This window comes from Choloepus didactylus, chromosome 3 (genome assembly GCF_015220235.1).
Source record: "Choloepus didactylus isolate mChoDid1 chromosome 3, mChoDid1.pri, whole genome shotgun sequence".
In the NCBI taxonomy this organism is placed as follows: domain Eukaryota; kingdom Metazoa; phylum Chordata; class Mammalia; order Pilosa; family Megalonychidae; genus Choloepus; species Choloepus didactylus.
Window position 1 is genome coordinate 112,327,991 of NC_051309.1, and position 26,147 is coordinate 112,354,137.

Here is a 26,147-nt window from a genome sequence, read left to right on the forward strand (position 1 = left end):
ATAAAACTTTTGAACTGTCTCCCATCACTTACTTGCTCTTTTCCAAGGTTGGAATATTAAGTAGATAGCCTGATTGGTAAGAATATTGTATCTTTTTTGACTGATTTCTCATAAACTAGTGGGCAGAATTCCTTTGCCTCAAAAGCAAGAAACCCATTGCTCTTTTCATTTCACATTGCCTGATTAGTACACTGTTACCTTTTTGTTTCTTGTTCCTAATGGTCAACACAGTGAGTTGCGCCACCCACTTTTCTCTTCTTCTCTTTGGTGACTTAAGTCTGTTAATGACTGTGTTGGTATGGCAAGTCCTTCCTTATAGTTGGCTGGATTCTCAGGGTCTGCTCTGGAGAACTAACTCTCCATACAGGCACGGAGTATGGCCTATGGAGAACTATGGTCTTTTTTTCCAGCTTTGCCAAGGGTCTCCATTAATGAAGCTATTTTCACCCCCATTTGGCTCCTCTACTGATTATAACACAATAGGAATGGGAATACTATTTTGAACTGTAATCTTCTTTGACTATTTATTAACTTCTTAAAAATGAAGATAATTTTAATGAAGAAATTCTGGCCCCAAGGTTATCTGAAAATCATAGTTGGATGTATAGCAAAACTTTTCCTTCATTTATTTAAGGGAAAAACAACTTCATGAAAATGTTAATAATTTTATTGAAATTAAGCTAAAACCAAGCAAACAAAGGAATAATAACTTAAAACCTAAACCTACTGCTCATAATATCCATTACTTTGATACTAGGCAGGCTACCTCCCAAGGAAGAGATGTAAGCATTGTGATTAAAAGTGATGAGACTGATTTCTGTGTGTGGTATAGAGTTCATATTTCTTCTTTACATGAACTTGCAGGCAAGGTAGGATTGGAAAATTAAATATGATTTGTAAGAAATTACAGCTCTACTTCCTTCTGTTTATCTAGAGTATAGGCTGTTTTGGGGGTTTCTTTAGCTGTGCAGTTCCAATTATACATGTTTCTAAATCACCTATTTCTGGATGGGGCTGAGGGAGACTTTCAACAGTGATATACACTAAGCATACTCATAGATTGGGATTCTATACATGGTGTATAAAGGAGCCAGTATGAACACAGTGTGTGTAGATAAAAGAGGGAAAGACACAGAAAGAAAGCAAGAGAGAAAGATTGAAAAAGAAAGTACAGGCATGTCTTCTTTTATATGATTTTCAGAGGTTCCATTTTTTACTAACTGAAGGTTTGTGGCAACCCTGTGACAAGCAAGTCTATAGCGCCATTTTTCCAACAGTATGTGCTCACTTCATGTCTCTGCAGCACATTTTCGTAATTCTCACAATATTTCAAACCTTTTCATTATTATTAAATCTATTATGGTGACATGACAAGTGATCTTTGATGTTACTATTGTCATTGTTTTGGGGTGCCATGAACTGAGCTCATATAAGATGGCAAAATTAATCGATAAATATGTATGTTCTGACTGCTCCACCAACTGGCTGTTCCTTCATTTTGCAACCCCTCCTTGGGCCTCCGTATTCCCTGAGACACAAAAGTGTTTAATAATTTTAGGTCAATTAATAACCCTACAATGGCCTCTAAGTGTTCAAGTGAAAGAAAGAGTCACAAGCTCTCACTTTAAATTAAAAGCTAGAAATGACTAAGCTAAGTGAGGCAGGCATGTCGAAAGCAGAGCTAGACTGAAGGCTAGGCCTTTTGCACCAAAGAGCCAAGTTGTGAATGCAAAGGAAAAGCTCTTGAAGGAAATGAAAACTGCTCCTCCAATGAACACATGAATGATAAAAAAGTGAAACAGCCTTATTGCTGATATGGAGAAAGTTTTAATAGTCCGGATAGAATATCAAACCACAACATTCCCTTAAGCCAAAGCTTAATCCAGAACAAGGCCTTAATTCTGTTCAATTCGAAGAAGACTGAGAGAGATGAGTGAGCTGCAGAAGAAAAGCGTGAAGCTAGCAAGAGGTTGGTTCATGAAGTTTAAGGAAAGAAACTGTCTCTATAACATAAAAGTGCAAGGTGAAGCAGCAAGTGCTTAAGTAGAAGCTGAAGCAAGTTATCCAGAAAATTTAGCTAAGATAATTGATGAAGGTGGCTACAGTAAACAACAGATTTTCAATGTTGTTGGAAGAAGATGCCAACAAGGAGTTTCCTAGCAAGAGAGGAGAAGTCAATGCCTGGCTTCAAAGCTTCAAAGGACCGGTTGACTCTTGACAGGGCTAATGCAGCCAGTGACTTTAAGTTGAATCCAATGCTCATTTTCCATTACAAACATCCTAGGGCCCTTAAGAATTATGCTAAATCTACTCTGCCTATGCCATAGAAATGGAACAACAAAGTCTGGATGACAGCACATCTGTTTACAACATGATTTACTGGATATTTTAGGCCCACTCTGGAGAACTACAGCTCAGGAAAAAAAAGATTCCTTTCAAAATATGACTGCTCGTTGACAATGCACCAGGTCACCCAAGAGCTCTGATGGAGTTGTACAATGAGATTAGTGTTGTTTTCATGCCGGCTAACACAACATCCATTCTGCAGCCCATGGATCAAGACTTATTTCATGTCTTCTTATGGAAGAAATACATTTTGTAGGGCTATAGCTCCATAGATAGTGATTCTTCTGATGGATATGAACAAAGTAAATTGAAAACCTTCTGGAAAGGATTTGCAATTCTAGATGCCATTATGAACATTTGTGATTTATGTAAGAAGGTCAAAATATCAACATTAACAGGAGTTTGGAAGAAGTTGATTCCAACCCTCATGGATGACATTGAGGGGTTCAAGACTACAGTAGAGAAAGTAACTGCAGATGTTGTAGAAATAGCAAGAGAACTAGAATTAGAAGCAGGCCTGAAGATGTGACTGAATTGCTGCGATCTCATGAGAAAACCTGAACAGATGAGGAGTTGCTTCTGATGGATGAGCAAAGAAAGTGGTTTCTTGAGATGGAATCTACTCCTGGAGAACATGACAACAAAGGTTTTAGAAAATTGCATAAACGATGGTTTGAGAGGATTGTCTCCAATTTTGATATAAGTTCTACTGTTGGTAAAATGCTATCAAACAGCATCACATGCTACAGAGAAATCTTTTGTGAAAGGAAGAGAATAGATGTGGCAAACTTCATTGTTGTCTTATTTTAAGAAATTGCCACAGCCACTTCCACCTTCAGCAACCACCACCCTGATCAGTCAGCCATCATCATAGAGGCAAGACTCTCCTCCAGCAAAAAGATTACAAATCACTGAAGGCTTGGGGGTGATGGTTAGCATTTTTTAGCAATAAATTATTTTTTTAATTTAATTTTAATTTTTAAATTAAGGTATATACTTTTTTTTAGACATAATGCTATTGCACACTTAATAGACTACAGTATAGTGTAAACATAACTTTTATATCACTGGGAAACCAAAAAATTCATGTGACTTGCTTTATTGCAAAATTCACTTTATTATGGTGGTCTGGAACCAAACCTCTAATATCTTTGAGGTATGTCTGTACAAGAATGTAAAACCTCCCAAGATAGAAACATGAAAGCTATGAAAATTGCCTTTTCCTCTAAATTTCTATAAAATTACAAAATTAAAAATGAAAGAAAACAAAAGGCAAATGGGGTTATAGGTCTAAGTTTGAAGTTTCAATGCATGATATTCTAGACCCCCTTAATTAGATCCTGAGCAAGCTTTGCAGTCCAACCTCAGCAAATTACCTGTGGTGCCCAACACATTTTCCTCTCTTTCATAGGCCCCAGCTCTATACACAACTGCTCCGTAGAAACCACCCACTAAGTAGACAGGGTCATAAGGATGTGCATGTCTTTAAAATATTATCAAGTAACTCTTATGTCTGTTAAGACCTATATGCAGAAATTGTATTTACAAAACAGCCTTACACTGTAAGGATAAGGCCCGTTCAAGTTGAAAGAAAAATTTCATTCAGTACCTTAAAAATATTGACATTAATTAAAAAGCAACCTTTGTTAAATGGAAACTAAATAAGTAAAATCTGCTCTCAAAAGTTAAAGGTTAGCAAGTAGTCAATAAGAAAATGAATTTTTAAAAATTCAACTACTTACTAACTTTATCATATTTTAATCTATTTTTTTCTCTGCAGGCTCTATACTTGCGGAGATCAAAATCTCTCTCCCTTCATTTTAACTACATAGAATATCTAGAAAAAAATTAGGAAAATTTTGTTTATAAATATTTGATGGTAATGAGAGATAGTTTAAAAAAATTAGTGGGTAAGGAAGGTTTACATGACTCTTTAAAAGGCTACATCAGTTTAAAAATTGGGATCTAATTTTATTAAGAATCCTAATATTGCCGGAAGTATAATGTTCTTCCCAATTAATGTAAAACTAAACATAGAAAGTAGGTTTTAAATAGAAATCTTTAATCAATGCTGCTTCTAATCCCAAAATTTAACATGAGAAGGCATGAAAAAGAGTAAAATATCTGTTACCCGGTATTGCTTTTTGTTATTGACAGATTCAAGTAAATATTTCCTCTTTACCACCATATTGCTTATTACAGAGCTGATCATCAGAGTATAAAATTAAGCAGTGCTTTGTTGTCTTGTATTTTAACTCATTACATATATTTTTCATTGTCTCTCCATTTGTATATCTTATTTCACATACCATTTGTAATAACTTTATTCAGGGTTCCTTGTGGAGGACAAATAATTTGTATCTTCTTTTCCTTCTTTGGTTTTCTTTCCTCTGTTTCTGACAGGGCAGTTTCCTTAGATTCTTTGTGTTCTCTACTACCTTTGAAGATCTGAGGCAAAACAATAAAATATTTTAAGAAATATACTTTCCATACAATTTTATGAATGTACTAAATCATCAAATCTCATAACTAAGTCCACATTACTAATGTCAATTTGGAGGATTACACACACACAAGAAGACTCATGTTCTATATCAACAGATTTTATCCGACATATGCTGTTGCCTCAGGAATATATTTTGCAGGACACCTTGGTTTAGCTTTACATAGCCTTGGGTCCCTGCCATTTTCATTTGCCATTCACACAAACTTAAGTGAGCCTAACATGTGGATACAATAATTAAATGTGTCCCCTCTCAGTCTACCTTCCAGAGATTATTCACCAAAATTTTTGTGGAATAAAAATGCAACTAAATTGGAAATGTGGAGAAATACAATTTTACTTGGACACATTTCATTTGAAAAAATAATATAACTGAAAGGAAAACGAGAAAAACATATGTCAAGCTTTTAGAAATGTAAGTTTCATGCTTCTGCTAATATTTACATGTAACCTATTTACCTCAATCTTCCAAGCTTTTTAATGGTAGTTAGTCTAATTATGAGACTGCTGACTGGGAAAAAAAGAAATTTTTGTTTTGGAAGAATACTGAAAGGCTTCATCCAGAGTAAAAAAATGAAGCAAAGCAAAACAAACAGAGTAGAATTAACCCTGAAGTATGGATCCCCAAATCTGTCTTATGATCATCATGATGTGTGTGTGTATGTGTGTGTGCATGCCAGCACTTTGTGTGTATTGATAACACTTTTTGAGTGCAGCGGGAAAGAGGACATCACATTGTCACAGGAAATTGTCACAAATGCTAAGGAGCATGGAGAGAAGAAGGAAAGGGGGAGAAAACATTTAATGAATAGTCGGATGAGCATCACAGTAGCTGATGACAAAAAATCAGTTAAGTGGCTCTTCAAGATCAAAGTTCTGGAAACCTGATTACGATTGATCTTTTGGAGTTCTGGTGTAGAAAATTTTTCTGGAATATCCATCACTGTCCAAAAGCCACAAAGGTGAATTTTGATTAGGGCATGTAAAGGGTCATATACAGTAAAATTATACTTAAAAAATTCCATTATTTCAGAATTTAAAGTAAGTTGATAAAAATTTCAATAGGATGAAATCTTTACAGATTAATAATGTTATTAGAATCAATGGTTGTTATTTTAAATATTTCAAAGAGGACTTTTTGGGGGCCCTAAGAAGTGTAGTGATATCTATGTAAAGTACACATAGCAACTAACTCTAATTATGAACAATTATTATTAAAATTAGACCAGCAAAATGACTAATGACTTACTGTATGCACGTATACGTTTTAAAAGTTGAGTCTTATGGTAGGTTGAATTATGTACTCCAAGAAACATACATTTTTAATCTTAATCCACTTCTCATTGTAAATAGGACCTCCTGAAGATGTTATTTTTAGTTAAGGTGTGGCCCATCTGAATGAGAGTGGGTCTCAATTTGTATTACTGGAGGCCTTAAAAAGAGAAAGCTATAGGAAGGAGCCAGAAGTGTACAGACTCTGGGACAAAGCAAGTCTTGCTAATATCTTGATTTTGGACTTCTTTTAACCTCAAAACCATGAGTCAATAAATACTTGCTGTTTAAGTCAAAACCAGTTTTTGGTATTTGTGACAGAAGCTCAGGCAAACTAAGACAGGTCTCTTCAAAATATGTAGCACAACATTTTAATCTTTTCTTCCTCCCTATCAGTTAAAGTTACTGAGATATTTCCTGGACATGACAAGAAAAAGTAAGCCACAATTCCATTATTCCTAAAATTTGCCCTCTTTAGTTCCAAAATACTCTGTAGTCATCCCTTTTCATCTGTTCCATAAAGCACCCTTTTGCTTACTTCCTAAGACCCATTAGAACTAGCAATTTTGAAATTACTTCTCATTTTTAAAAGACTCATAAAATAAATCTAATAGGTAAACTTAGACATAAATTTTAAGATCAGACATTTTTTTTTTTTTTGACTTTTACAAAAGGGGGTTTATTTGGTTACACAGTTACAGTCTTAAGGCCATAAAGTGTCCATCAGGAAAGGGTACCTTCACTGGAGGATGGCCAATGGTGTCTGGAAAACCTCTGTTAGCTGGGAAGGCATGTGGCTAGTGTCTGCTCCAAAGTTCTGGTTTCAAAATGGCTTTCTCCCAGCATGTTCCTCTCTAGGCTGCAGTTCCTCAAAAATGTCACTCTTAGTTGCACTTGGGATATTTGTCCTCTCTCAGCTTCTCTGGAGCACGAGTCTGCTTTCAACGGGCATCTTCAAACTATCTCTCATCGGCAGCTACTCTCTCAGCTTCTGCGCATTCTTTTTTTTTTTTTTTTAATCATCATTTTATTGAGATATATTCACATACCACGCAGTCATACAAAACAAATCGTACTTTCGATTGTTTACAGTACCTTTACATAGTTGTACATTCATCACCTAAATCAATCCCTGACACCTTCATTAGCACACACACAAAAATAACAAGAATAATAATTAGAGTGAAAAAGAGCAATTGAAGTAAAAAAGAACACTGGGTACCTTTGTCTGTTTGTTTCCTTCCCCTATTTTTCTACTCCTCCATCCATAAACTAGACAAAGTGGAGTGTGGTCCTTATGGCTTTCCCAATCCCATTGTCACCTCTCATAAGCTACATTTTTATACAACTGTCTTCGAGATTCATGGGTTCTGGGTTGTAGCTTGATAGTTTCAGGTATCCACCACCAGCTACCCCAATTCTTTAGAACCTAAAAAGGGTTGTCTAAAGTGTGCGTAAGAGTGCCCACCAGAGTGACCTCTCGGCTCCTTTTGGAATCTCTCTGCCACTGAAGCTTATTTCATTTCCTTTCACATCCCCCTTTTGGTCAAGAAGATGTTCTCCGTCCCACGATGCCGGGTCTACGTTCCTCCCCGGGAGTCATATTCTACGTTGCCAAGGAGATTCACTCCCCTAGGTGTCTGATCCCACGTAGGGGGGAGGGCAGTGATTTCACCTTTCAAGTTGGCTTAGCCAGAGAAAGAGGGCCACATCTGAGCAACAAAGAGGCATTCAGGAGGAGACTCTTAGGCACAAATACAGGGAGGCCTAGCCTCTCCTTTGCAGCAACCGTCTTCCCAAGGGTAAAACTTATGGTAGAGGGCTCAACCCATCAAACCACCAGTCCCCTATGTCTGTGGTCATGTTAGCCACCATGGAGGTGGGGTAGGCGAATACCCCTGAATTCTCCACAGGCTCCCCAAGGGGGCACTACATCTTTTTTTTTTCCTTGTTTTTCTTTCTTTCTTTTTTTTTTTTTTAACTTTCCCTTCTTTTTTAAATCAACTGTATGAAAAAAAAAGTTAAAAAGAAAACAAACATACAATAAAAGAACATTTCAAAGAGACCATAACAAGGGAGTAAGAAAAAGACAACTAACCTAAGATAACTGCTTAACTTCCAACATGTTCCTACTTTACCCCAAGAAAGTTACATAATATAGCAACATTTCTGTGAACTTGTTCCTACTATATCCATCAGAAATTAACAGACCATAGTCATTTCTGGGCATCCCCAGAACGTTAAATAGCTTATCTGTTCTTCTTGGATTATTGTTCCCCCTTCCTTAATTGCTCTCTACTGCTAGTTCCCCTACATTCTACATTATAAACCATTTGTTTTACATTTTTCAAAGTTCACATTAGTGGTAGCATATAATATTTCTCTTTTTGTGCCTCGCTTATTTCGCTCAGCATTGTGTCTTCAAGGTTCATCCATGTTGTCATATGTTTCACGAGATCGTTCCTTCTTACTGCCGCGTAGTATTCCATCGTGTGTATATACCACATTTTATTTATCCACTCATCTGTTGAAGGACATTTGGGTTGTTTCCATCTCTTGGCAATTGTGAATAATGCTGCTATGAACATTGGCATGCAGATATCTGTTCGTGTCACTGCTTTCCGATCTTCCGGGTATATACCGAGAATTGCAATCGCTGGATCGAATGGTAGCTCTATATCTAGTTTTCTAAGGAACTGCCAGACTGACTTCCAGAGTGGCTGAACCATTATACAGTCCCACCAACAGTGAATAAGAGTTCCAATTTCTCCACATCCCCTCCAGCATTTGTAGTTTCCTGTTTGTTTAATGGCAGCCATTCTAACCGGTGTTAGATGGTATCTCATTGTGGTCTTAATTTGCATTTCTCTAATAGCTAGTGAAGCTGAACATTTTTTCATGTGTTTCTTGGCCATTTGTATTTCCTCTTCAGAGAACTGTCTTTTCATATCTTTTGCCCATTTTATAATTGGGCTGTCTGTACTATTGTCATTGAGTTGTAGGATTTCTTTATATATGCAAGATATCAGTCTTTTGTCAGATACATGGTTCCAAAAATTTTTTCCCATTGAGTTGGCTGCCTCTTTACCTTTTTGAGAAATTCCTTTGAGGTGCAGAAACTTCTAAGCTTGAGGAGTTCCCATTTATCTATTTTCTCTTTTGTTGCTTGTGCTTTCGGTGTAAAGTCTAGGATGTGGCCACCTAATACAAGGTCTTGAAGATGTTTTCCTACATTATCTTCTAGGAGTTTTATGGTACTTTCTTTTATATTGAGATCTTTGGTCCATTTTGAGTTAATTTTTGTGTAGGGGGTGAGGTAGGGGTCCTCTTTCATTCTTTTGGATATGGAAATCCAACTCTCCCAGCCCCATTTGTTGAAAAGACCATTATGGCTCAGTTCAGTGACTTTGGGGGCCTTATCAAAGATCAGTCGGCCATAGATCTGAGGGTCTATCTCTGAATTCTCAATTCGATTCCATTGATCTATATGTCTATCTTTGTGCCAGTACCATGCTGTTTTGGCAACTGTGGCTTTATAATAAGCTTCAAAGTCAGGGAGTGTAAGTCCTCTCACTTCGTTCTTCTTTTTTAGAGTGTCTTTAGCAATTCGAGGCATCTTCCCTTTCCAAATAAATTTGATAACTAGCTTTTCCAGGTCTGCAAAGTAGGTTGTTGGAATTTTGATTGGGATTGCATTGAATCTGTAGATGAGTTTGGGTAGAATTGACATCTTAATGACATGTCGCCTTCCTATCCATGAACATGGAATATTTTTCCATCTTTTAAGGTCCCCTTCTATTTCTGTTAGTAGAGTTATGTAGTTTTCTTTGTATAGGTCTTTTACATCTTTGGTTAAGTTTATTCCTAGGTACTTGATTTTTTTAGTTGCTATTGAAAATGGTATCTTTTTCTTGAGTGTCTCTTCAGTTTGTTCATTTCTAGCATATAGAAACATTACTGACTTATGTGCATTAATCTTGTATCCCGCTACTTTGCTAAATTTGTTTATTAGCTCTAGTAGCTGTATCGTCGATTTCTCAGGGTTTTCTAGAGATAAGATCATATCATCTGCAAACAATGACAGTTTTACTTCTTCTTTTCCAATTTGGATGCCTTTTATTTCTTTGTCTTCCCGGATTGCCCTGGCTAGCACTTCCAGCACAATGTTGAATAACAGTGGTGACAGCGGGCATCCTTGTCTTGTTCCTGATCTTAGAGGGAAGGCTTTCAGTCTCTCACCATTGAGTACTATGCTGGCTGTGGGTTTTTCATATATGCTCTTTATCATGTTGAGGAAGTTTCCTTCAATTCCTACCTTTTGAAGTGTTTTTATCAAAAACGGATGTTGGATTTTGTCAAATGCTTTTTCAGCATCTATTGAAATGATCAATTGATTTTTCCCTTTTGACTTGTTAATGTGTTGTAATACATTGATTGTTTTTCTGATGTTGAACCATCCTTGCATGCCTGGAATAAACCCCACTTGGTCATGGTGTATGATTTTTTTAATGTGTCTTTGGATTCGATTTGCAAGTATTTTGTTGGGGATTTTGGCATCTATATTCATTAGGGAGATTGGCCGGTAGTTTTCCTTTTTTGTAGCATCTTTGCCTGGTTTTGGTATTAGATTGATGTTAGCTTCATAAAATGAGTTAGGTAGTGTTCCATTTTCTTCAATGTTTTGAAAGAGTTTGAGTAAGATTGGTGTCAGTTCTTTCTGGAAAGTTTGCTAGAATTCCCCTGTGAAGCCATCTGGCCCTGGGCATTTATTTGTGGGAAGATTTTTGATGACTGATTGGATCTCTTTGCTTGTGATGGGTTGGTTGAGGTCTTCTATTTCTTCTCTGGTCAGTCTAGGTTGTTCATATGTTTCCAGGAAATTGTCCATTTCTTCTACATTGTCCAGTTTGTTGCCATACAGTTGTTCATAATATCCTCTTATAATTTTTTTAATTTCTTCAGGATCTGCAGTTATGTCACCTTTTTCATTCATTATTTTGTTTATATGGGTCTTCTCTCTTTTTGATTTTGTCAGTCTAGCTAGGGGCTTGTCAATCTTGTTGATCTTCTCAAAGAACCAACTTTTGGTGATATTTATCCTCTCTATTGTTTTTTTGTTCTCTATGTCATTTATTTCTGCTTTAATCCTTGTTATTTCTTTTCTTGTACTTGGTTTAGGATTGGTTTGCTGTTCATTTTCTAGCTTCTTCAGTTGATCCATTAGTTCTTTGATTTTGGCTCTTTCTTCCTTTTTAATATATGAGATTAGTGCTATAAATTTCCCCCTTAGCACTGCTTTTGCTGCATCCCATAGGTTTTGGTATGTTGTGTTCTCATTTTCATTCGTCTCTATATATTTAGCAATTTCTCTTGCTATTTTTTCTTTAACCCACTGATTGTTTAGGAGTGTGTTGTTTAACCTCCAGGTATTTGTGAATTTTCTAAGTCTCTGATGGTTATTGACTTCTAATTGTATTCCATTGTGGTCAGAGAATGTGCTTTGAATAATTTCAATCTTTTTAAATTTATTGAGGCTTGTTTTATGTCCCAGCATATGATCTATTCTGGAGAAAGTTCCGTGAGCACTAGAAAAGTATGTGTATCCTGGTGATTTGGGATGTAATGTCCTGTATATGTCTGTTAAATCTAATTCATTTATCAGATTGTTTAGATTTTCAATTTCCTTATTGGTCTTTTGTCTGGTTGATCTATCTATAGGAGAGAGTGATGTGTTGAAGTCTCCCACAATTATTGTGGAAACATCAATTGCTTCCTTTAGTTTTGCCAGTGTTTCTCTCATGTATTTTGTGGCACCTTGATTGGGTGCATAGACATTTACGATTGTTATTTCTTCTTGCTGAATTGCCCCTTTTATTAGTATGTAGTGGCGTTCTTTGTCTCTCAAAACATCCCTGCATTTGAAGTCTATTTTATCTGAGATTAATATTGCTACACCTGCTTTCTTTTGGCTGTAGCTTGCATGAAATATTTTTTTCCATCCTTTCACTTTCAGTTTCTTTGTGTCCCTGTGTCTAAGATGAGTCTCTTGTATGCAACATATGGATGGTTCATTTTTTTTGATCCATTCTGCGAATCTATATCTTTTAATTGGGGAGTTTAATCCATTTACATTCAACGTTAGAACCATGAAGGCATTTCTTGAATCGGCCATCTTATCCTTTGGTTTATGTTTGCCATATTTTCCCCTCTCTGTATTAATATCCTTTATTGTACCCATACCGAATCTCTTTAGTACTGAACCTTTCTCCAAGTCTCTCTGTCCTTTCTTTGTTTCTCTGTCTGTAGGGCTCCCTTGAGTATCTCTAGTAGGGCAGGTCTCTTGTTAGCAAATTCTCTCAGCATTTGTTTGTCTGTGAAAAATTTAAGCTCTCCCTCAAATTTGAAGGAGAGCTTTGCTGGATAAAGTATTCTTGGCTGGAAATTTTTCTTACTCAGAATTTTAAATATATCGTGCCACTGCCTTCTTGCCTCCATGGTGGCTGCTGAGTAGTCACTACTTAGTCTTATGCTGTTTCCTTTGTATTTAGTGAATTGGTTTTCTCTTGCTGCTTTCAGAACTTGCTCCTTCTCTTCTGTGTTTGACAGTGTGATCAGTATATGTCTCGGAGTGGGTTTATTTGGATTTATTCTATTTGGAGTTCGCTGAGCATTTATGATTTGTGTATTTATGTTGTTTAGAAGATTTGGGAAGTTTTCCCCAACAATTTCTTTGAATACTCTTCCTAGACCTTTACCCTTTTCTTCCCCTTCTGGAACACCAATGAGTCTTATATTGGGACGTTTCATATTATCTATCATATCCCTGAGGTCCATTTCGATTTTTTCAATTTTTTTCCCCATTCTTTCTTTTATGCTTTCATTTTCCATTCTGTCATCTTCCAGGTCACTGATTCGTTGTGCAACTTCCTCTAGTCTTGTACTATGAGTGTCCAGAATCTTTTTAATTTGGTCAACAGTTTCTTTAATTTCCATAAGATCATCCATTTTTTTATTTAGTCTTGCAATGTCTTCTTTATGCTCTTCTAGAGTCTTCTTGATTTCCTTTATATCCCGTACTATGGTCTCATTGTTCATCTTTAGTTCTTTGAGTAGCTCCTCTAGGTGCTGTGTCTCTTCTGGTCTTTTGATTTGGGTGCTTGGGCTTGGGTTATCCGTATCTTCTGTTTTTTTCATATGCTTTATAATTTTCTGTTGTTTTTGGCCTCGTGGCATTTGCTGAACTTGATAGAGTTCTTTTAGGGTTTGTAGACCTATTGAAGTCCTTATCTCTAATTTATTAGTTCTAGAGCTTCGTGGAGTACACTTTCTCTAACTAACCAGCAGGTGGCGTCCACGAGCCACCTGTTCTCCACAAGCCAGTTCTCCCCTGCTTAGCCTTTTTGGTGAGTGGGGGAGTGAGTCTTGTGGGGCCCAATTGGTTTACCAAGCTTGCGTGTGTAGTGGTGTTGCCTGCCCTGTATGTGGGGCGTGTTTCTGGGCAGTCAGGGAGGGGGGGTGGCTCTAACAATCAAATCTCCCTGGTGATCCTAGAGTTTTAAAGCTGCTGCAATATTCTAATCCTTCCATTCAGTCCTGCCACAGTTTGTCTCTGCCACTGACCCACAAGTCCTTGGTATTGGCGTATGGCTCCTGAGACTTGCAAGTGGGCCCCTCTTCCAGGCTGTGCACCCCGGGTTCTCTGTTGAGGGATGACTGTGGTATGTCACAGGTGAGTGCCATCCCCCCAGGGCAGTTCTGGGCTGCTGGGCTGTGTAGGGAGGCTCCCAGTCTGCTCAATTGATGGCTGAATGGGGCTTTGTTAATTCACACTGCTCCACCTTCCCAACTCTGGGACAATCAGCTGAGGTTGCAGGGAAGGCTAATGTCCACGCCCAGTTTTGTGGTGTGTGCCTGTTATTTGAAGCACTTCCGTCACACTGGGTTGTCTGGGGCAGCTCTGGGCTATGGGGCTGGCGATGGGCAGGAGTGTTTCCTGTCCACCAGGATGGTGGCTGTGAGCGGACACCCCCTTTTCTTGGGAAGTTGTGGTGTTTAGTGAATTTTCTCAGCCACTGGATTATTGCCTTTTGTCTCAGAGCTCTCTTAGTTGTGCTCTTGACTTGATGTGCCCAAATTGAATGTCTTTGAAGCTTTCTGTATTGGGCTTCTTAGAGTAATTGTTTCAGAAAAAGAAAAAAGGATTAAAAAAAAAAAAAAGGGCCCTCCTCAGAAATCTAATGGGTTATTGAATTGCTAATAGACAAAGCAACCAGGGCCATTAAGGAAAGGTCCACAGGGCAGAGAGATCAGCTTTTCTTTGGGATTTGCATATGCGCCTCAAGGCGTGAGCTCCGCCCTTCCCCTTTCTGTGTTCACCAGAACTCCAAAAATCCTCTGCTTTTATTTTGGAGTTTTTCGTGTTGTTTTTTTTTTTCTATGCCTGTCTCCTCTCTGCTGGGCTGGCTGCTCTCAGTTTCTCTGGTGTCTGGTCTCAGTCTATCTATGGTTGGAGTTTGGATCAGTAGAATGAGTTTCCAATAAGGGCTGCCACTGCAGTTCTACCTTCTCCTTCCCGGAGCTGACAGCCCCTCCTCCCACGCGACTGAGCCTGCCAGCGAGGGGCGCGGGTCCCCTGGCCGCGAAAACTTACAGATTTCGCTGATCTCAGCAGTTCAACATTTTCATGAGTGTTGTATGAAGTATGCCCAAAGACAGATTGCTCTGTGGTGTCCAGTCCACGCAGTTCCTGGCTTTCTACCTACTTTTCTGGAGGAGTAACTAAAACATACAGCTCACCAGTCTGCCATCTTGCCCCGCCTCCAGACATATTTTTATATAATATAATACAGTGTTAAGTTTTTACCTGAGGAGTTGGAGATGGTTGGGGACTTTTGTTCTCCACATGTTCGTTGCTCAGTTTTGTGGTGTACATGCTAAGAGTTAAAAGAAAAAGAATTTGAATGAAAAAAACAGGACAATAAATCCATGTGAAAACAAATATGGTTATGTGGAATTAATTTTTAATGATTTTTTATCATAAAATTCTATTATCAAATATCTTCATACTCAGAACAGCTCCAAATATTCATTTTGCCATATGCATAACTTTTTAAAATGATTATAAAACAGAAATTTAGCACTTCTCAATAGTTCATAGGGCTGGACCATCACTTAATAGCATCTATCAGAAAACTCAGTTCTTTACTACATGCACAGAACAAGTATGTTTGGGATAATTTCTACTGCTGATTTACTCTACCTGCAGTCATGCTCCTGTATGAGACTACAGGAAATTTAAAATTGAAATTAAATTGAAAATCAACTACATTAATACCTATATCTGTAAGTTACTGATTTTTTTTTTTACATAATCCATCTGAAAGGTCTGTAGATCAAAAATTTAATTTATCTATAAGGTTTTATTTTGAATAAGAATGAAGTAGAACTACATTGAAAGAAGAATTAAGTCTAAGAAACTTTTATTTTAAAATATCAGTTGTTTTCACCTCTGTGATTCTTTGTTAGCTTTTGAATGTAGGGAGAGTGCCTTTGCCTTAAGAAAATCTCTTTCTCTCAACTTTTGAGTTAACTAAAGCAGATTCCCAAGTTCTAATTATTTAGATACTCTACCAGAACATAACCCCCTATAGGGAACATACAGTGGTCCCCAAATGATATGTCCAAGTCCTAACTCCCATTATCTGTGAATTTGACCTTATTTGGAAAAAGGGTCTTTGCAGAAGTAATTAAGTTAAGGATCTTGAGAGGAGATAACCCTGGATTCAGGATGGGCCTAAATCCAATGAAAAGTGTCCTTATAAATGACAGAAAAGGCAAAAAACTCAGAGACATACAGGAGGCCATATGAAGACAGAATTATGCTGCCACAAACCAAGTAACACCTACAGCTACCAGAGACTGGAAGAGGCAAGGAGAGTTCTCCTTTAGATCTTCAGTGGGAGTGAGGCCCTGTTGACACACTGATTTCAGACTTCTGGTCTCCAGAACTGTGAGAGAATAAATTTCTGTTGTGGGAAGCCATCAAATTTGTAGTGGCAGATCTAGGAAACAGATACACCCCCTAATGTTTCAAGCATCTATATTTTTAAAATAGGCAAGCAATTTTACTAGGAAAAATTTTAAATAAAAAGAAAGGGAAAAGGAATGTTAACATTTGAGTACCTACCATATGCCAGGTGCTTTAAACATGTTACCTTGCTTTAATGAAATAACCAAAATATTAGTGTGTAAAATTCTATAAGGGATCATAACTGATTTTATGACTTACTAAAGCAGAGAATACCATTTATTCTAAAAATCTGATGAGAAAAAATCAGATCTACAAATCCCTTAAAGTAGAAGATTGAAGAGATTATCAAATTTACTACTGTGTATTCTTATGTCATTAAATTAACATCAGCTTTTAGATTAGGAGCTAAGCAGTTATGAGAACAAGGAGGTTGGGTGAATAGCCTAAGCTGTGCCAAGTTCTAAAGGGGTAGCCTGAGGGTTAGGACCATTTAAAGAGTTTGGATTGAGGTGCACATAAACCATGAGGTCAGGACAGAAAGTTCATTCTTTTTTGATAATTTTTGACTTCCTACTCCTCCGGGCTCTGAAGAGAAAGTGGAAAAAGGAAGGACAAAACATGAATTTAGGTTTCTGCTTCATGAAACTTACATCTTGTTGAGGGGAAAGGGAAGACAATAAACAGTATTTTCAAACTGTGATAAGACTGAAAAAAATAAACCAGGGTGATGTTACAGAATGACATTTGAGGTGTGATCTGAATGAGGAGAAGCTGCATGTCATAACTAAGCAGATAGACTAGGACCAGGCAAACATGACACCAAGAATCATACAAGTAGAGAAATCAAGAAACCAGGCAGCATTTCATGATCAGGATAGCAGGGTTTAGAATCCAGGCAAGTAGCTTATGCATTAGAGCTTTGAAACCTAGGTAAGAGGTCTCAATAATAAATGTTCAGGTTTGCAGTTATAAGTGAAGCTTGATACTGAGCTGCAATATTTGTGCCTGGCAATTATTCAACATCCTGCATATCTGCCAAGAAGGGAATTGGTTGGTGGTGTGCATAGTGGCTAAAAGCAAAGGCTTTGAATAGACATATATTTCATTCTCTCCTTTAACATTTAATAGCTGTGGGAAGTGGTCTATAGCCTTTGGTCTCAGTTTCCTTAGCTGTAAAATAATGCTATCAATAGTGCTTAATTCATTATTTGAGGAGTAAATTATTCAGTAATTGCGACACAAATTGAACTATGTTAGGCACTTAACATGAATTATTTCATTCAGTTGTCACAACGGGTTTATGAGGTGTAGTACTATCATTATCCCCATTTTACAAATGTAGAAACTGAGTCCAAGGAAGGTTAAGGACTTTTTCCCAAAGTCACACAGCTAGTTAAGTGGGATGTGAGCCAGGCCCTCTTTACTTTTCCTCAAATTAATAAATAAATAACTGCTTCCTACAATGCCTAGCAGAGTTAGTGTTCAATAAATGATAGTTATTTTGATTATTATTTTTCTTAGAGTGCAGACAGACACAGGCCCTGATAAGTAATTGGGACCATCTGACAAGAGCTGGAATAAAGCTGTAGGCAGTAGGCCAACAATGGCAGAAATCCTGTCTTCTAGCTGAGTACAATCCCCATCCTTGCCTTACACTGAGAGCATTTTTACCAAATTTTATGATGAATTAAGTTTTTCTGTCTGATTGCTTCAGACAGAAGATTCTACCCGATCTGGAGTGGGTGTGTATCAAGTTTAAAAGTTTGTCCAACTTTCTCTTAGTGGGTAAGACAACAGAATGCACAAATGCCCTATTCTTATTCAATTTGGCAGAAAACAGAAAATTAGGGAATATCTGATATGTCTGAAACAGAAAATAGATTCTGTTCCTGATTCAATGCAAAAAAAAGGAATTTTTTCTTCACAGGCAAGGGAGGGTTTTGGTCTAGACAATGGTCTGACCCTTTTGTACTGCTACCAAATAAGGAAGCATATGGATATACTTTTACTAATTTCTCACCTATAAGAAAAGGAACTCCGTACAGTTTTAATTTCTCTTTTTATCGAGGTATAACACACATTCAAAAAGTTCACAAATGATAATCATATAGTTCTGTGAATTTTCACAAAGTGAACACACTTGAGTAGCCTGCACCCAGATCAAGAAACAAAAGATTACCACCCCCCAAAACTCCCTTAATGTCTTCTTTTCAGTCGCTAAATACTCCCTTAAGGGTAACTACTATATTGACTCCTAACACCCTTAGATTAATTTTGCCTGTTTTTTAACTTTCAAGAAATGAAGTCTTTCTATTTGACTTCTTTTGCTCAACATTATTTTTGTGAGATTTGTCTGTGCTCTTGCATATAGCAAGAATAGTTGTAATTAATTCCCTCTCATAACTGTATAGTAATCTATTCCAAGAATACACTAAAATTTATCCTTCTACATAAAGGACATTTTTGGATATTATGACGAGTGCTATGAATTTTTGTGTTCATGTGTTTTGGTGGGCATCTACACATTCGTCTCTGGAATTGCTAGGTCATTAAGTAGGAGTATGTTCAATGACACTACATTATGCCAAATAGTTTTTTCAATTTATTCTTCTGATAGCAATTCAATATATTTCATATTTCCAGTTTTTCCACATCTTTGTTAACCTTTTTATTGTACTTTTTCTTTTAGTTTTTCTTTGTGATATTGCATGTGGGTTTAATCTGCATTTTCTTGATGACTAATGAACACTTTTTCATATATTTATTGGACATTATTTCTTCTTTAGTAAAGTGTTTTTTTCAAACCTTTTGTTCATTTTTTTTATTGTGTTGGCTGCCTTTTTTGTTATTGATTTTCTGGAGTTCTTTATGTAGTCTAGATAAGAATCTTTTGTTGGATATATAAATTGTAAATATCTTCTCCCACTGTGCTTTTTTCACACTGACAATGTCTGTGAACAAAGAGAAGTTTTATGTTAACTTAGTCCAATTTATTGTTTTCTTCCTTTATAAAAGAGCTTTTAGAGTTTTTAGTTTCAGAATTCTTTGCTTGCCCTAAAGTCATAAAGTATTCTCCTCTATAAACTTTTAGAGGCAGTATGGTTTTGCCTCCCATAACTTAAGTCTTTGATCCATCTGAAATTGATTTTTACATTTAGTATGAGAAAGGGGTCAAAATTAGTTTTCCCCATAAGGATATCTAATTGACCCAGCACCATTCATTAAAAAGGTAATCCTTTACCCATTGCATTTCCATGTCTCCTTTGTTGTAAATCAGGTAATCATATGTACATGAAACTATTTTTGTTTTCCATTTGTCCTACTAGCCCATTTGTCTATCCTAAGGCCAATATGTATAGTGCTTGTACAATAGGTACTGATACCTAATAGTGTAAGTTCTCCAGTTTTGTTATTCCTTAGAATTGGATTGACTATTTTATTTTTCCATATAAATTTTAGAAACAGTTTGTTAATTCATACACACACACAAACACAGCTGGAATTTTGACTGACATTGCATTGAATTTATAGATCATTTTGGGAGAATTGACATCTAAGAATATTGAGTCCTCCAATCCCTGGATATTGTAAATCATTCTATTTATTTAGATTTTCTTTATTTTGCCATAATAATGTTTTGCAGTTTTCACTGTAGAGGTTTTCCACAGCTTTCATTACTTCTTCAGTTAGAGATCTTATGCAGCTTCATTACTTTTTTCCATATATTTGTTATTTTTTGATTCTGCTACAAATAGCATCATTTAACATCCCCTCCCCCTTTTTGCTAATATATAGAAATACAAGTAATTTTTATTTACTTGGTATCCAGTCCTTAAATTTTTTATTTAATTCTGATAATTTGACTGTAGAGTATTTTGTATTTTCTAAAGTATCTAAGCATGCTGCCTGCAAATATAAGCTTGATTTCAACTACATTTGCTTCTTTCCCTTTAATCATTCTTCAACCTCATAAGGATATGCAGTTGCAATGGTACCTTTAGCTCAATCTTTGGTTTTTCCTTTTCTTTAATTCCTTTTGTATTCAAAATCTGCAATCCATCATCCTGAAAACATTGTTACCAATATCCTAAATTCCCTTAGCCTCGTTTTCTGTTTTGTTATTGCACTTTTCTAGAAAAACTTCAATGCTGCACCATCCCTATGATACCATTTCTTCCATTCCCTTAACTGAGCAAACTTCTATAGAAGGCTACACTAAACAGTAACATGACATCTCTATAATATATAATTAACAGCCTCAAATGGGCTGATCCTAACATATCATTCTCTTGTCAATTCATTTCCCCAATGACCATTCCCAAACCTTTCATTTTTCTTAAACCACTGATTCTCCACAAATTCCCCCTCACTCTCAGTAGATATCTTTGCCTCCAATTTCCATGTACAAACCTATCCTCTACTTTTCTCCTCCTCTTAAATTAAAAGGAAGTGCCCTTCTTTCTAAACAATGAGACCATTGTGTTTTGGATCATATCTCCTTTTGCTTTCTCAAGAATTTTTCACTATCAACAGTCCCTTCTCTGCCTGTATCAATGTTCTCTTCTCTCCCACTTCCTCTCAGTTAGATCCTTCCCAATGAAATTTAAAAGAGTTTTTCTTAATAAAAAGATTCCCAGAAATGCCACAACCCCTTTCAGTTACTACCCTATCTCTCTCCTTCCCTTCACCAATAAACATTGGTGGGCAGTTCTCACAGTCTTCATTTCCCCACCAAGCACTCACTCCCAATGTACTAAAGTTGAGATTCTACTCCTGTCATTCCACAAAATAATTCTAGCTACCATCACAAATAAACTCCATGTGAACAAATGACATGACGAAACATTCCATTCTACTTTGGCTTCTGTGAAACCATACTCTCACCGCACAAACCCCCGCCCCCCCCCCACACACACACGCACACTTCTTATTCCTTCTCTGTTTCCTTTGTAGGCTTATCATCTACTCAACTGATAAAAGTTGGTGATCTTGAAGGTTCAGTCCCTCAATCTCTCAACATATCACTGACTGTGTCTCCCAGTACTCTTCACTAGCTTTCCACTGCCCTTAGGACAAAGAAAGATATTTAACATGGCTTATAGAGTTCTGTACAATGTGGTCCCTGGTCCCCTCTCCAACATAATTTTATACCATTTCCCGTCTATTTGTTTCACTCCCAGTAACTCTAGCATTTTTTCAGTTTCTTAGAGTTGCCAGGTTCCTTCTGTAGGGCCTTAAAACTTGCTTTTTCTTCTAACTGAAACACTGCACCACCAAACTCCCTTTCATTTTGTTTGCTCTTTTTTATCCCTTAGCTCAAGGACCATGTTGAGCCATGTACTTAAAGAAATATACATGACACCACTTCTGTCCTTAGTCAAAATCAGGCCCATTTGTTATATGTATGTTCTTGTGGAATCCTGATAATTTTCTTCAGAGCACTTATTTCAGTTTATAATTATACATTCATTAGGATGATTATTTGTTTAATGCACCTGCCTCATTAGTCTGTAAACTCCATATTGTCCCAAATGTTCTCAAAGCACTCTTCATTTTATTATTCAATTCTTTTTTCATTTTGCTTTTCAGATTGGATAATTTCTATTGATCTAACTTCAAGTTTACTGACTCTTTCCTCAGTCATTTCCATTCTGTTATTGAGCCCATTAGTGAATTTTTAATTTCAGATACCATATTTTTCAGTTCACAATTTTTCACTTTTTTTTATGATTTCTAATTTTCTGCGATGAACTAATATCTTCCCAATCATTATAAGTATGCTTACCTTTACCTCATGGAACATAGTTATAATAGTTGCTTTAAAGTCTTTGTCTGATAGTTCCACCATCTGTGTTATCTTGGGTTGGCATCTGGCGAGATTCTTTTCCCTTGAGATAGCCATTTCCTAGTTCTTTATATATTGAGTAATTTTGGATATATCCTGCACATTCTGTTATGTAAACTCTAGGTCCTCTGGTGAATTTTTAAAATATGTTTTTTTTTGTTTGTTTGTTTCAGCAGGCAATCAACCTGGTTAGATGCAGACTGTAAGCTTTCACTTGATTTCTGTGAGCAGTGGTTCCAATCAATTCAGTTTTCAAAGCTTCTGCTAGGCTGCCCTGGGTCTGTTCCATGCATGTGCCACTCAGGGCTTAGTTGGTGACTTGGACAGTGGTTTACATCATAGTTCACTGGGGTCTGTTTCAGATATGCACAGTTTGGGGTGACCCAAGGACTTGGTTGAGTTCATACACAGAATTAAGGAACCCTATTCTCTACCTTCCTCCTTTCCTGAAATGCCCCCACCCCTACTAACTTTCAAATTCTATTTTCCTGGTTCCCCTGGCCAGAAGATGGGATTTCTCTCTCTCTGCCCACGCTCCCATAAATAAGGCCTGACCTCAGGCAAAACTGCAAGAGGAAAAAAAGGGGGAACAAAATAAGGATTCCTTACACTCTCTGTGGATAATAGGAACCCATTTTCCCAGTTCCTTAGGCCATAAACATACCTGTGGTTTTGGCCTCTTGTGCTGCCCTTATACAGTTACCTGACTTAGATCTCCCTTCACATCAAAGACATGAGAGAAAAGAGAAATTCAGCCTTGTATAGGTAACTTCTTGAAGTTTTGACTCCCCTTCACAGTCTGCCTCTACTTTTCAGAGTTCCCTAGTAGTTAGTTGTGGTTTTTCTTTTTCCATTTTATCCAGAATTTTAGTTGTAAGTAGCAGGGAACGATAGGCTGTAGTATGTCTATTTCATCCTGGAGGGAACTGGAAATCTATGGACTCCATGAGCATAGGGACTATATCTGGTTTTGCCCTTGATCTACACAATGCCTGACACATAATAAGCACACAATAAATATTTGTGGAATAAACATCAAATGAACTGAGAATAAAAAATACCAGGTACTCAAAGTAACAACAAAACAAAAACATTTCAGTGGTGGTTAGCAAAGAAAGGCATATTTTTGGTCAAAGAGTAAAAGATTCCAAAACCAACAGGCTTTTCAATACATTAAGAAAAAGGATGCAAATTACGGAATGAATAAAATCCTTAATGATTATGCTGCAAAAGCAGACAAATCAGTAGGACAACTTAGAAAAAGGTTCTGTTTTTATACAATAAAAACCTAAACAGTGGAAGTTTTCAAGTAGTAGGACCCTGACTAGGTTGGATGTTTGACCCAATTCTAGGTGAATGAAGCAGAAGAGGAAAAACCAGATACCCAAGTAATGTAGGCATCAGAATCAAGCTAGGCAGAATATATCAGACTTAGCTCCCCCCATGCCCCTTTCCTTCTTTTTAAATATTATGCCTGACCCCTTTCTTCTTGACTCTAAAAATGTCCTTATCTCTATCTTCCTTTGGATTTATCTTTTCCTCTGGGCATCACTTTCTATCGCTTATCTGACCAAATAGAAATTAGGTATTTTTAAATGCCTATTTCCTTAATATAATATTAATTTTGTAATTTAAAATGTTGATAAATTAAATTCATGAATTTTACCTTTCTCTTAACTTCTTTTAGGAGTCATTCTCAATAGAAGAATGTTTTGTCAAAAGTTCTTGTGCAACTGTTTGAATCTTGTGCAACTGTTTGAAATAAATTTGGTGCAAGCAAAAGCCTACCTATACAATTCAGAAGTAATTGTGGTAATCCAGATGTCTAAGTGTTACAATGACTGCATTCTGTTAGGAGTCCTCTCATTATATGTCTGGATAATGGAAAGAATGAGGGCTTTGTAATCAGAAATCTACTAGTTATATGATCTTGCATAAACCTCTCATGGTCTTTTAAAGAGCCTAGTATGATCTACTTTTCCTGCTTTGTACTGTCAGGAAAAGCAGAATCAAATTTGAAAACACACAACCAAATATGAGTTTTCTGGGTAAGTTTATCGAACTTCATGGCATGACTATTGCTTACTAAAGTAAGACTGTATACTGGTTTATCTTTCATTCTTTCTGATAATGCATGTATTTTTTATATTATGTTCTATTGATTTCAATAAGCATCCTAAAATCCTTTTTGGAATGAGGCAGAAAACACACACACACACACACACACACACACACACACACACACACACCCCTTGCTATTGTGGAGATGGGAATTAAATGAGATGTTTTTACAGCTCATAGCAAAAATTGTGGTATTGAATTGAGAATTTTTATTAGTAACACTAAGTACAATCTTCATATTGCCAAGCTTTGACTTTAAAGCAGTGGAATATATTGATGGATTTTGAGGTTCAGTTTTCACCTTGTTTGATTAGAACATCTATTTGAGAGTATATATTAATAATGGACACAGTGAAGTATTGTAAAAAAGTTGGGCAATCTAAATTCTCTCCTTTTAATTTGCTATATAATATTGAGTAAATCATTTGTCACTTCACCTCTCTGTACGTCAATTCCAAACCTACAAAATAAGGTGGGGAGGAAGGATCCTAGATTATGTCATAAGGCCTCTATCAGTTTTAAGTTTATGATTCTATTCTTTTATGAACCTATTAAGACACAGGGTGAGAGGAGAGCAGTGCATGCTGCTTGTGATCTTCACTTCTTACATAAATAACTTGTAACTATATATGTACATCATTTAATATAATCAGCTTCTTGTCTTTTCTTTGGTGTGTGTTCATGTAAAGTACTTTGGTTTTATTCTATTGAAGCAATGTTGTAGAATAGTGACATCTAGTGACTATACCACAGAAGAACAAAGATTTGTGGTCAATTCTTAGTCCTTTAAATGTGGATGATTCACTTGGCGGCTTAGCCAAAATCACTCCACCTCACCTCAGCCCCTGATATTTAAGAAATACCAATTAAACTTGGTAGTAACATTAATAATTGGCTATATAATAACTGACATTTCCTTCAAAAATTATAATGAATACAGAGTAAGTATAAACTAAGTGGAACTGCAACTTATTTCCTTCCATTGGAAGTAGTAAAATTGGGATTTGAACCCAGTTGTGTCTCAATCTATATAGTCCATGCCCTTAAAATGCTTTATTGCATTGCTGACTGTGCCGGTTTGAATGTATTATGTCCCCCAAAACACCATTATCTTTGATGCAATCTTGTGTGGGCAGATGTATCAGTATTGATTAGATTGTAATTCTTTGAGTGTTTCCATGGAGATGTGCCCCACCCAACTGTGGGTGATGACTCTGATTGGATAATTTCCATGGAGGTGTTGCTCCACCCATTCAGGGTGGGTCTTAATTAAATTACTGCAGCTCTATATAAGCTCAGACAGAAGGAGCAAGCTTGCTACAGCAAAGAGGGACACTTTGAAGAACGCACAGGAGCAGAGAGAGGAGCTTCAGATTACAGAGACATTTTGGAGATGGCCTTTGAAAGCAGACTTTTGCTCCAGAGAAGCTAAGAGAAGACAAATGCCCCAAGAGCAACTGAGAGTGACATTTTGGAGAGAAGCTGAAGCCTAGAGAGGAGCATCCTGGCAGAAAGCCATTTTGAAACCAGAACTCTGGAGCAGATGCCAGCCATGTTCTTTCACGTCTCTGAAACTTTATGCATTTTGTATACTGCCTCCCAAATCCTCTGCTTTTCTTAAAATATTATTTAAGGAACTGGCCCAATGCTTTAGTAGGGCCACCTGGTGACAAGTTGATTACAGTGAATCACTTCCACCACGGAAGGGGCCGTGGTTTGTTCTTACCGGAATAAACACTGATTCAGGGCACAGATTTGCCCTAATTTAAGATTAATCATACTTAATCTCTAAATAGAGACAATTTCAACATCATACTTCCACATAACATGATACAACTATACTGTATACAACCAAAAATGCACCAAAACTTTCCCTGGAAGAGGATGCAAAGTTTTTGGATGATGGGCACTCTTCTCCTTGATATCTAGTAGCTTAAATACTATGATGTAAAGTTAACAATACTTAAATACTGTTTCAGTTTCCTAGCTGCTAAAACAATTACTGTATGGTGGATTGACTTAACAATGGT

At 36.8% G+C, this 26,147-nt stretch overlaps 1 protein-coding gene across 1 annotated transcript in view; it reads right to left on the reverse strand.

Annotated features, from left to right (window-relative positions):
• SLC9B1 (solute carrier family 9 member B1) overlaps nt 1-26,147 on the reverse strand; it is a 108,893-nt gene that overhangs the window by 81,756 nt on the left and 990 nt on the right. The window contains exons 2-3 of the mRNA XM_037830367.1: nt 14,985-15,054; nt 4,656-4,794 (exon numbers count right to left, since the gene is read on the reverse strand). Coding sequence (XP_037686295.1) covers nt 4,656-4,794; nt 14,985-15,053 — 208 coding nt within the window. The 5' untranslated portion in view covers nt 15,054. The remainder of the gene's footprint in view (nt 1-4,655; nt 4,795-14,984; nt 15,055-26,147) is intronic.